General features: G+C 41.5%; 1 protein-coding gene across 3 annotated transcripts in view; it reads right to left on the reverse strand.

The window, feature by feature from the left end:
• adamtsl3 (ADAMTS-like 3) overlaps positions 1-13,091 on the reverse strand; it is a 111,922-nt gene that overhangs the window by 46,024 nt on the left and 52,807 nt on the right. For 2 of the 3 annotated variants that reach the window (XM_077023038.1, XM_077023037.1), the window contains exons 5-7: positions 10,629-10,674; positions 4,801-5,037; positions 2,846-2,972 (exon numbers count right to left, since the gene is read on the reverse strand). In XM_077023038.1, the coding sequence (XP_076879153.1) occupies positions 2,846-2,972; positions 4,801-5,037; positions 10,629-10,674 (410 nt within the window). Of the gene's footprint in view, positions 1-2,845; positions 2,973-4,800; positions 5,038-10,628; positions 10,675-11,008; positions 11,106-13,091 lie in introns of those variants that run through there. The other variant, XM_077023039.1, reaches the window with a different exon arrangement.

Here is a 13,091-nt window from a genome sequence, read left to right on the forward strand (position 1 = left end):
GCCACCCTACAGATGCCAAAGGGACAGTAGGTGAGATGTAGTTGAAGCCAGCACTCATCCATGTCTAATGGATTCAGGAGAGGAGAGGAGAGGAGAGGAGAGGAAAGGAGAGATCAGGAAAGAGAGGAAATGAGACAACAGGTGATGAGAGGAAAGGAGTAGAGAGGAAAGGAGAGAACTAGAGAGGAGAGGAAAAGAAAGGACAGGAGAGGAGAGAACAGGAGAGGACAGTAGACAATAGGAGAGGAGAGGAAAGGAGAGGTCTTTTGATAAAGATTCATATGGCCTTCTTAAAACTTCTCTGTTACGACACAAATCATCTTATGCAGCTATTAATGATCAGTGCTTATGCTATATATTTTGTTACATGCATAATGATGTATTTATATTAGACAGGATTTAACTGCGGGACTGCGGGAGACCCCTATATGAGGAGAGACTAGGGGAGACCCCTATATGAGGAGAGACTAGGGGAGACCCCTATATGAGGAGAGACTAGGGGAGACCCCTATATGAGGAGAGACTAGGGGAGACCCCAATATGAGAAGAGACTGCGGGAGACCCCTATATGAGGAGAGACTGTGGGAGACCCCTATATGAGGAGAGACTGCGGGAGACCCCTATATGAGGAGAGACTGTGGGAGACCCCTATATGAGGAGAGACTAGGGGAGACCCCTATATGAGGACTGAGGTTTCCCAAGAGGAGGAGTCCTAATGCTTTTTAGCAAGGAGCTGTTTTCCCAGCCTGGCAATGGCTACTGCATCCAATCCAGGAGAATTCAATTCTCCTACCACCACTCCCATACACAAACACACAGGAGTGCACACACACACACACACACACACACACACACACACACACACACACACACACACACACACACAGAGAGAGAAAAAAGGGAGAAAAAAACAGCTAATAATTGGAAACCATCAGCAAGTCCTTGGATTTAATGGCTATAATGAAATAAAGTTCTGGGACCTGGTCAATGGTCTGGCAAAGACAAAAACTTGATTAAAGAAGTTTGAAATGAGGCTATGGGATGGATTTTGCTTTTCAAAGATCACACAGTTAATGCAATGTGGTGGAGTATTTTAAGAGAATAAACACTTTAACCAAATGCAATAATAAATGTTGGCGCGTAAGTATGCATAAATACTTCAAGAAACAAGAATCAATAAAGTCATGGGTTGTTGTGTCTATTTTTCCACACCCGTCTTTCAGGAATGCCGCTACGAGCCAATGCTGGAAGAGGTAAAGGACCGTAAGCACCGGCGACTCGTTAGGAGCGTTTTTATTACATTTTACTAACACGGAGGCAAACGACGTGCAGGAGTCCTGCGCACCAGCCAATAGCGTGCGAGATCCTGGACAGAACGGCCTATGGGATTACTGGCCTTATTTTGAGCACGCCCAAGCCAGCCTCACTGACAGGACGCCTACAAGTCATGGCAATAAGGAGTGTATTATTAGCGGGACGGCAAACTTGGGGTACTCTACACTTTACGTTGAACACGCTTTTTAAACTAATAGCATGATAGTGTAAAAACGCCTAGGTCTACCGCTGCACCAAAATTGCCAAGATTTCTTAATCAGTGCTCTGTGAGCACATTGTTTGATGGGGAAAAGGTTGTCTGGACCGCAAGTGACACGTTCTCGCCAAGCAATTCCGACACGTAGACTCGGGCCTCTCCAAAATCAATACAAATGTCTGTTCCCACTGCAGAACTGAGCACATCTTTGAAGCTGTGACACTGACAGCCTTTTGCAAACAATGGTTCGTGTGATTTTATATATATATATATAAAAGTGCTGGAATGAACGGCACACATGCTCTTTTTAAAGGCAACATCTCAGCTATCATTCGTGAGAAAACCTTAGACCAGGCGGAAAGAAAGAACACGCAAACTTTATTGGGCAAGACTGGCGAGCCCCTCCAGTCATATCCCATTACTTTCAAATACGTCCATAAATGTCCGAAACGCAGTAAGCAAAACCAAACGACGACAACTGCAAAAGAGGAAAAATTACGACGCTTGCAATAGCGCGCGACCGACATGCTGCTATACGTCACCAGGAGAACTAGTTACCAAAACGCGTCAGTTGCCTTGTAGGGAATCAATAACTCTTTGAAGGGAGCCAAGAACATATTTTCCCCCCAACATGTTAAACAATATGTATGCTGGCTGCAGCATAAATCCAGGATGCAAATAAACCTGCCAGCGCCTGCGTCATTAGTAAAAGACCACGGAACTCGAAGAATGCAAGACTGGCCTTAAAATACTTGAAAAAAGCCCTAAACTTTAAGAGTCCTTTATCCTCGACCTCAGGCCACACTTACAGTCAACGCACTGAATAAACTAAACACTTAAGCTACCTCAAAAGCATAACACAACAGTACTTAAACCAAATCAAAATGCTTTTATCCAGTAACTAGAGGTAGTTTTGAAAAAAGAAAAAAAATAATAAATTAGAAGCATTTAATCTTGGATAATCCAGAACTTTCAAAATGCCAATCTAAAGTATTGCAGTCATGCTCCTGCCAACCACAGCATTAAATATACATAGGCTATACTTCTTATCTTTACATTACGTTTAATGATACCAAAAAGTTTTTTAAAAATTGCATGCACAACTGCATCTCAGTGGCATTCATATTAGTCCATCTGGAATAGTCATTACACCAGATGGCAATGCTCCTAATGCGAACTCTAACCAGGCCCCGGCACACCAGGGAAGTGAACCGTTGACCTGAGGTATGTGCCAAGGTGTGGCTGACTGAGAAGGATGAATTGATATTGAGCTTGGATGAGTGAATGGGAAGAGTCCATGCGGAGTTCACCTACGTTCTTCAGGCGAGAGGTGGGGCAGGGCCTGACCCCGGACCAGCCTGCAGGTCGAGCCATCTCCCGCACACACACCACACACGTCCTCCTTGGCGGTGCTACCCAGCTGCCTGTCACAGCCCACCTCCTAGAGCACACAACATGGTGATCAGCGGGGAGGGAGTGTGTGTGTGGGGGGGGGGGGGGGGGGCAGATGGAGGAGAAAAAGTCACTAAGAGGAGAAGAGAAGAAGAGGCAAAGTGAAATGAAGAGTAGAAGAGAGGAGTGGAAGATGATGAAAGAATGAAGAGAAAGTAAGGAAGGAGTGGAGAGGAAGAGCAGAAGGGAGGAACAGGAAGATGTATTTACACACTCAATAATCCTTCCCTGTTCGGTGATATGACAGTAAGCTTCCCCACCTGCATATACTGTGTGTATCCAGGACCTTTCCTTATATATGTCATATATATACCAAGATTCTCCAACACATGTCAATGGAGAACACCATATATCAGTAATAAATATCTAGTCCCAACAAACACAGCACAGCACACTGGGGCAAAGGTGAAATCTGCAGGACAACCTGTACGCCTATGAACCTAAATAAATGTGGTCAACTGTTTCGATGCTGACATGTACAGTGACGTGATGTTAAGAAAGATGACCGATAAGCCAAGTCAGACACAGCAAATAAGAGCTGAAGATACAGTATTAGTTCAGGCAATCCAAATCACTTATGTGTCCTACAGTTTGCATCAGCTTTCAGGCACTGTTACAGTAGCTGTCTACACACGTGCATGTAGTCCTAAATGGACATGTAGTCCTAAATGGACATGTAGTCCTAAATGGACATATTTAATTTAATGCAAACTTAAAGAGCAGGAAGATTATTTGGCTACTTCCCAAGAAGTTTATTTCGGTGGAAAGGACGTGCTATGAATATTTGTTCTACAGACCCTCAAGTCAGAGTCGAATGGAAACTCAATTTCTGTTGAATTGAGGGCACAAGACTGCCTCCTATTTTGCCCTCTCTCCCTCTCTTTTTCTCTCTCTGTTTCACACACTCTCTATCTCTTACACACCCGGGGGAATGCAATCTCGGAAGCAGCGTCTTGTCCCACACATTGCTGCAGTCTGCTTCTCGTGACATCTAGTAAAGATGGCCTAATTTCCTCTGTCTAACCTGTTTCACCCCGCTGTCCCTGAACAGACACCTGAGCACCACAAGCTGCAACACGGTGATATGCAACACCTACAGGCTGTGAAATTAAAAATACTGTTCACTGAGCAAGAGGGAGACACATGGTCTCAAATTGCACACCAGGCAGCACAAAACATGCCTTGAAATATCATCAACATCCCCCACATCATTCAAATATAATGTGTTTATATATATATATATATTGACATTATCTTCTCATTATTGATGTATGGTTACTGATGATCACTAGGGCAGGAAATATCGATTGAACAAATGACTCAGGAGTCATCTGATGGCATGACTCAAATGGATGAGGATAAGCACTGTTCATGGGGACTGGATATAATTGGGGTTTAGAGAGAACTCAAACAAACTCTAGATGGCAGCTGGGTTCAATCTGTAGACCTGTGTCTGTGATCTACCCTGACTGAGCGCTGTTGGGCTCCATCAAGGATCCTTGGAGACACCCTTCCAGTATATACTTGTTCAACTGTGAGTTAATAATTTCTCTCTGAAATGTACCGAACTGAATAAGTTAACAGCAAAATATGGGTTCTATTATTTTCTGAAAATATTTTATTCATATTGAACAAAATGGATTTTGCATATCCTATTTTAGAATATCTATCTGTTCCTAATCTAATAGTTTTTCTCCCTACCTGAATATAGATTTCACCCATCTGGCTTGCTGAAATGACATAGGAAATAAAATGGCCCTCCTTAAATCACTACACAGATACCTCTAATGGCTATGGATCAAGACGACAGCACTCACCTCACATATGCCATTGATGCACATGTCCAGAGAGTCTGCTCTGCATCGAGTGCCATCCAGCACCTTGGGTGCCAGCTCCACCACCAAGCTCCTCCCTCTAGCCTGGCATCTCAGAGTACAGAGGGAGGCGTGGTCATGGCTCGCTGGAATCCACTCGTATGTCTGTCCTTGGTATTTGATGTCGTTGTGGGCGGAGCACTGCTGAGCTCTGAAGTCACCTGATTCTGGAGGACAGTCCTGATTGGAGGAGCAAACATTTCTTAGAAAGCCTGAGGATTTGAACATGGCACATGGCAGGAACACAACTAACTCTTTTCCTCAGACATCTGTACCAAAGTACTAATTGTGACAAATTTGACAAAAGACAGAATTTTTGATGGGCCCCAGTTAGGACATACACATTGATAATAACCAGAATCATAACTATTAACCTATATTAGTAACAGACAACCATTCTTGCTTTCGATGCTTAAGGACTGGATTTCCTAAATTACACAATCAATTCTTGTTCTTAAACTTGTCAGTGACAATTCTATTTCCAACCACCTAAAGACAGAGGAAGGCATCTGGATGGATCAAGAATGACATATCAGCCGGCCGATCCCTTTCTTTTTTTCAGTTTCTACAAACTTTAGCGTTAGATCCTCACTCTAAAACCCTCCAGCATGCAGGGCTCCTGATTGACAACCCAGAAGATGTTCTTGCTTGAACTAACTCAATTCAAATTTAAATTCTATTTGACACAATTTCATCTACGGGGTCAGAAAGAAAAAAAAAACGTCATGAGCCACAGAAATCAACTTGCGAGCCCATCAGTGCCTGTAAAGGCTGAAGGAGATAGCTGCGTCTGCATGTCCATCATTTTGACATTATGCATAGATATGTGCCCAACTGGTTTTAACTGAGGCTAGAGATGTACAGATTGATCAGCTGGTGACATAAATCAGTGTGATTATCCATAACCTGTGAACGGCCGACCAGCCTCATGAGTTTAGGCTCAAAATTGGCGCAAACACAGCTACGCATGAATGGCACAGTAACTGCTTTAGGCCTATATGTTAATAACATACAAGTGCCTTGATTTTTCATTTGTATTCCATTGTAAAAATATTGCTCTTTATTTCTTTTGGGGGTTTGTAAAAAGAAAAGGTTTGTCCTATAACCTTGTGCACATGCAATGGATATAAAAAATCTACACAACCCTGTTCAAATGCCAGGTTTTTGTGATGTAAACAAATGACAGCAAGACAAATATCTTCACAACTTTTTCCACCTTTAATGTGACCTATAACCTGTACAATGCAATTGAAAACCAAACAGAAATCATTCAGGGAGGTAAAGTAAAAATAAACAACTGAGATAATGTGGTTGCATAAGTGTGCACACCCTTTTAGAACTGGGGGTGTGGCTGTGTTATTTAACCAATTACATTCAAACTCATGTTAATTTTGAGTCACCACACACCTGTCACCAATTAAAGTGCCTCTGATAAAGTTCAGCTGTTCTAGTAGGCTTGTCCTGACATTTTTGTAACCACATCATCCAGCACAAGCCATGGTCCACAAAGAGCTGCCAGAGCATCAGAGGATCTCATTATTCAAAGATATCAGTCAGGCTAAGGCTACAAAAGAATTTCCAATTCATTAAATATACCATGGAACACTGTGAAGACTGTCATCATCAAGTGGAGAAAACATGGCACAACAGTGACATTACCAAGAACAGGACGTCTGTCCAAAATTGATGATAAGACAAGAAGAAAACTGGTCAGGGAGGCTGCCAGGAGGCCGACAGCTACACTGAAGGAAAAGACTGCAACTACTGGCTATGCAGTACATGTGACAACAATCTCCCTTCTTCTTCATGTGTCTGGGCTATGGGGTAGGGTGGCAAGACGGAAGCCTCATCTTTCAAAGAAAAACATACAAGCCTGGCTTAACTTTGCAAAAAGACATCTGAAATCTCCCAACAGCATGTGGGAAAATGTGTTATGGTCTGATGAAACCAAGGTGGAACTTTTTGGACATAATTCCAAAAACAACACTGCACATCACTAAAAGAACACCATACCGGACAGGGTGGACGGACTTATGAACAGTTCCAAATACCAGTCAGTGTTGGCACAAAACCTTCAGCCTTCTGTTAGAAAACTGAAGATGAAGAGGAACTTCATCTTTCAGCATGACAATGACCCAAAGCACACATCTAAATCAACAAAAGAATGGCTTCACCGGAATAAGATTAAGGCTTTGGAATGACCCAGCCAGAGTCCAGACCTGAATCCCATCGAACATCTGTGGGGTGATCGAAGAGGGCTTGGCACAGGAGATGCCCTCACAATCTATGTGATTTGGAGTGGTTTTGCAAAGAAGAGTGGGCAAATATTGCCACACCAAGATGTGCCATCAAGATGGGCTCCTACCCAAAAAGACTGAGTGCTGTAATAAAAGCCAAAGGTGCTGCAACAAAGTATTAGTTAAAGGGTGTGCATATTTATGCAACCAGGTTATTGTAAGTTTTTTATTTTATATTTTTCTGTTCTAAAGGTTTCAGTTTGCTTTTCAATTGCATTGTACAGGTAATAGGTCACATTAAAGGTGGAAAAAGATTTGAAAATATTTGTTTTGCTGTCATTTGTTTACATCACAAAAACCTGGCATTTGAACAGGGGTGTGTAGATTTGTGGATTTTATATCCACTGTATTTATGTTGAGATGTAAGAAGTTTCCATGAAAAGAAAAGTTGAACAAAAATGTTTCTGCATATTGTCATTTATAATTCTTAGAAAGAAAAAAAACTGTAAAGAGCCAAAATGGGAATGGGCCAAAAAAATGTCAATGGCTGTGTCTGCTGGTGCAGGTGGACCATGAACCCAGATGAAACAACTTCAATAGCAGAACAACATGCCATTGATTAGAACAGACGCAGAGGGACAGATGGCTTCTTATGCCTTCAAACCGGGCTTGATGAAGACTTGGGAGGCTGGTTACACAATGTAAAACCATTTCTATTTGCAAGTCTTTTTTTCCACAGATCAATGAAAGAGATCTTTACCAGATGCTTGACCACAGTCTTACAAAACTTGTCTGATAGGTTTCTATTTTTGACTAGCTTAGGCAAGCTGTGTGTGGCACACTGTCCAACAGCACAAGAGCACAATGTAACCGATACAGGTGGCAGTCTTTAAACCATAAACCATATATTGCCAGCTGCAATTACAAAATCTCTGTCAGGCAGTCTCAGCACTGCTCTCCAGAGAAGTTTGCAGGTTTTGTGGGAACAGTGCGCTGAAATGGGCTTTTATTTCTCCACATCCTCTTACTCTTATTTTCATATCTTGTCTCTGCTTGTTTTTTTGCAGATGAGGCGAGCAATTAAAACAATTCTATTTTTAGTATATGATGTTTTTAGAGAATCAAAAATTACTTTTTTTTATCCCACTGAGATTCAGAATATCTTTTTCAAAGGAGTCTTGGCCAGGACAACAGCTTAATAGTTGCCTGTTAAAATATACAATGTACAACCAGACAACATAAAACGGAATATGACAATATGATCATTAGCAGTGCTCAGTAACAGCACATGTGCATTTAGTACTCAGATATTCTTCATCCTAGTTTTAAACTGTGTCATGGTTGGTAAGTAATCTAATTTAAAATTACTCTACAATCTATACCAGGGTGAAGGTGCAAAAACTTTGAAGGCTCTTTCACCAAAGCGTCATACATAATACATAATTTGCCCGTGTGATCGAAGGTTCCAATTCCTGAAAGTGGCATTGGTATCAGGAGAGAACATATGTAAGAATGCAGAGCACACAGTATGTCCTTACAAAGAAAAACATGCCTTTGTTAGCTCCACATTAGACTACTGTAACTCATTACTGTCAGGATGCTCATATAGGAATCTAAACTTGAACTAGTAGTTCAAAATGCCGCAACCAGAGTTCTGACTAGAACTAGAACTATAAAATTTGATATCCGTCCAGCCCTGCATTGGCAAATTCTGTAATATTCTTCTATTGACCTATAAAGCACTGCACGGGCTTGCTCCTGATTACCTCCAGGAACTTACTTATTTAGTTTAGCATTTGGTAATTAATGTGCACCCTTAGGTAAAGGTACAGATCCAGCGGTTCATGAGCAAAGGGTTTTATGGTAAATTGGGGCGCTTGGCTTTGTTGATGGTGTAGTGGATGGATGCCAATGTCTCAGAATGCTCCCAAGTGTGTGTTACCTTCTGGTTCTGCCTTTTTAGCTGGGCTGTAATAATTTAATGTCAGAGTTGCAGCCACACTCCAGAAATGTTTAAATTTGCTCTGTCCTACATATGATCCCACAAAGAGTTAATTTTTCCTCTTTTCTTTTTCCAAATGACTGCCTGCCTACCCGAGAAATACTGAGATGAGGAGAGACGAGCCTTTCCCGAGATCCACCCTGGGCCTGCACCTCCTGCCTAACCAGCTATGATGAAGGATCATCCCACTGCCCTGACTAACCAGCTATGATGAAGGATCATCCCACCGCCCTGACTAACCAGCTGTGGATGAAGGATCAACTCACTGCCCTGGACCCTCTCACCACCCCAAATTCTCCCCTGCTATGGCTGTATCTCCGTGGCCCTGGACTTGTAAAGCTGCTTTGTGACAACAACCTTTGTAAAAAGTGATATATAAATAAATTTTGATTTGATTTGATTTTGTGACAACAACTGTCACAAAAAAGCGCTATATAAATACATTTTGATTGATTTTCATTGATATAAAAACAATGCAGCACAATATTATTTTCTCTCACAGATTTAGAGAATACTGGGCTATACTGGCATCCTCTCAGGAACTGAGAAAAGACTGAAATACTTTTTCCTTGCTTTAATTTCAAGTATTTAATTTCAAAATTTTATTTTGTGAGTCTAGATCTCAGAAATGTTCACGTGTTTATTTCTCTTTTGTTTCAATATTTTTTTCTTTCTGTCCTTTTGTAATCATATTATATTATTACTCTTATCCTCATTATTTTATTTTATGCCATTTTATTTTTGTATTATTATCATATTGTCACATTACATCCCCAGACCCCTCCCTTCACGTGTGTGTAGATGTAGTCTGTGTCTATATATCTACTTCCTGTGGATTTGGTTACGTGTGGAGGTGTTCACTCGTCTCGTTAGTCTAATGTCTCACACGCGGTGCTCGTTGTGTGTTGAGTATATTGTGTGCGTCAGTCTTGTCCCGTGCTCATCTTTGTGAGTCCTATGCGTTTTCTGTGTTCGTGGTCCGTGTTATTTACTTCAATAAACTGCGTGTTTTTGTGTATGCTTGTCTCGGCATCCTGTCTCACCTCGCACATTACACATGTTTGTATTTTTATTCTGTATTTTGTATTTTCTCATCTGTAAAGTACTTTTAATGAAAATCACTTTCAATGTATGAAAGACATTATATAAATAAACTTGCATTGTCTTCCCGTTTGTGCACTAGTGGGTTGGAAAGCAATTTCTGAATTTGAATTTCTGCATAGCCTTCAAATCCTTAAGTCTACATGTGCATACAGACTGAAGATCTCACACAACTCAAACTCCAGTGTTGAACTAACACCTAGAGTGCTGGATTAGGTCTTTCAGTGCTTTAAATGGGACCCAAGTCACCACTGCAAATTCATAAGGATCCACATGAGTCCACATCCAAAAGGAGTCACAAACAAGTTTCGGGCCAGGGCCAGATTTGGGTGCTTTTTAAAGAAACTACCCCCATCTGTCAGAATTCCTATGCCACTGACCATTTTAATGTGATTTCAACAGGGTAGTGTGCCTCCCTTCATTTGACTCACCGTGTTGCTGCAGGTCCTGTATCGGATGTTCCTCCCCTCACAATTCCTGCAAAACAAGATCAAGGCACACATCAGCATGGCAAGCCCCTCCCATCCTGGCTCTGCAAGCCCCTCCCATCCTGGCCCTGCTGGTCATTGAGTCACGGCTGGCACGCCTCACTTGGAAACGTTCTGCCATGAGAAAAACAGATGCTCGAACCCGAATCAGATCCAATCCATTTCTCCGCATCTGCACATTTAGATGTTGTCCTGAAACTGTAAAACCTTTTTTATTACACCTGAATGTGGATATTTGTGGTGCTTGTACGGGAATGGAATTTTTTATAGGCTATAAACCGCAGTATGGCTCGTTCACACAGCTCAGAGGTGGGATGGCACACCTGTCGTGCGGCTCGGAGCTGCCGAGGTCAGGGTGATCAGGCAAGCTCGCCTATTGGTGTGACCCAGAACGCTGCTCACGATGAACATGCCACTCACTATTCTCAGCAACTCTCGGGCCGTGACATTTGGCCTTCCGCGAGCCTACAGGAAACATACACTCAATTGTGACTGCAGAACTCACAAGTGCTGGACCAGCGGTGTTCAGACACTTTCTATTGTTGTAGGTTTAGTGAATGGGAGGATTTGTAATTCTTCATAGTATTATGGGATCCCCTATTATGCTGTATGTCACTACTGTGTGTGTGTGTGTGTGTGTGTGTGTGTGTGTGTGTGTGTGTGTGTGTGTGTGTGTGTGTGTGTGTGTGTGTGTGTGTGTGTGTGTGTGTGACACACAACACCTGCTCCTGTCCACCTCCATTCTGCAAACCAGGACAACCTGACGTTTCCTGAAGCTGTGTAGCCATGTGCCATGTCTGCTGACCACAAAATCAACCATATAGAATTACTTCCAGATCCTTCTGGAACGAGTAGAAAGCAATTAAATGCAGCCTGGCCCAGAACTGGCCCTACCTTCAACTAATATGTCACTAATGATCTACTGAGGCCAAATGAGGTGAGATGAGCGATAGCTTGCGGCATTATCAGTAGCATTTGCTCATATTATTTTAGGATCAGGATTTTATTTTCAAATGTACTGGCTAAAGTTTTGTAACATGATTACTTTTTCTTAGTGGAACGTAGACTTCCATTGTTTTAATATAAACAAAGTACTTTAAGTACAAGGGTATTTAATATTAAAAAATATGAAAAGTTAATTGTCTTTAGGTGATGACTGATTCAGATGACACTATAATCGTATTAAGAGTACTTAAGAATCTTGCTGAATAACACTAGTATCTTTTGTTGGAGGGGCTCATGAAAGGGACTGGTTAGGGAAATTCAATATGGGATACATCTGTGTCTCATAAGAAACCCCACACCCCTACCATGAACACATCTTTGCATACAGGAAACATTCAATTGAGAAACACAAACTCCAATCTGACAAGAGAGAGCAATGGACATGATTAAAACCCAAAACACTGAATAATTGGCTAATTTCTGAAGCAAATCCCACCATGTAGCTTTCTACATCACACAAGTAATGAGATGTGCATGTGTGTGTGTGTGTGTGTGTGTGTGTGTGTGTGTGTGTGTGTGTGTGTGTGAACTGTGAAGCTAATGCTTTTACCATCCAAGCTAAAAGTTTTTTACTAATGAAAAAATATAAAATGATTATTCCAAACAAAACAGCAGTTAGGTCTAATATTATTCATGTTAAAACAGAATTATCTCTAGTAAGAAAACGTTTTATCTTTAAAAAAAGAGAAATGTAAAAAAGCTCTCCAATGCTTTGCCTAATTTATCAAGATTAAAATTTGAGTCTTTAGTTTTTCTCAAGTACAGGGTAAAATAAGAACTTGCACACTAAACTGAACAAAACAGGTTAGAAGTAATATATTACACAGTTTTATCATGACAGGAAGAAATCCAATAAAATGTTTTAATTAAAAGAAACCAGCCATAATAATTTACTAAGGGACTTGCAGGAAGTAAAAATATTATGGAAAGGAAGTCTACTTTATTATTTCAGGGGATTCAGCAGTGTCTTCCTTTCCTCAAGTTAATGAGTTTTCTCCATAATATATTGTAAATTATGCACATAATTAATGTATTTTTGGCAGTGGTGGAAATGGTAACATGAAATTACCACTTTATCAAGAATGCATAATTAACAAAGTCTAGTTTCTTATCCTGGGGGAAGTCAGAAAGAAAGACAGCAGAAGTTGGCCAAAGAGAGAGACAGACGAAGACACAGAGAAGGAAAGATAAAGGAAGATAAGGAGAGAGAAGAACAGAGGGAGAAAGGCCCTGGGAGCCAGATATCACGTCAGAGAGAGCAGCGGAGAGAGCAGCGGAGAGACACAGAAAAGAACAGCGGAGGAGGCATGTGAAATTCCGAGTCCCTGTCAGACTTTCCGCTTTCCTTGAAAACGGGCCTGTGCAGGGAGGAGGAGTGGAAACCATAACCGCCCCAGCTCT

This window comes from Brachyhypopomus gauderio, chromosome 12 (assembly GCF_052324685.1).
Source record: "Brachyhypopomus gauderio isolate BG-103 chromosome 12, BGAUD_0.2, whole genome shotgun sequence".
Lineage (NCBI taxonomy): Eukaryota > Metazoa > Chordata > Actinopteri > Gymnotiformes > Hypopomidae > Brachyhypopomus > Brachyhypopomus gauderio.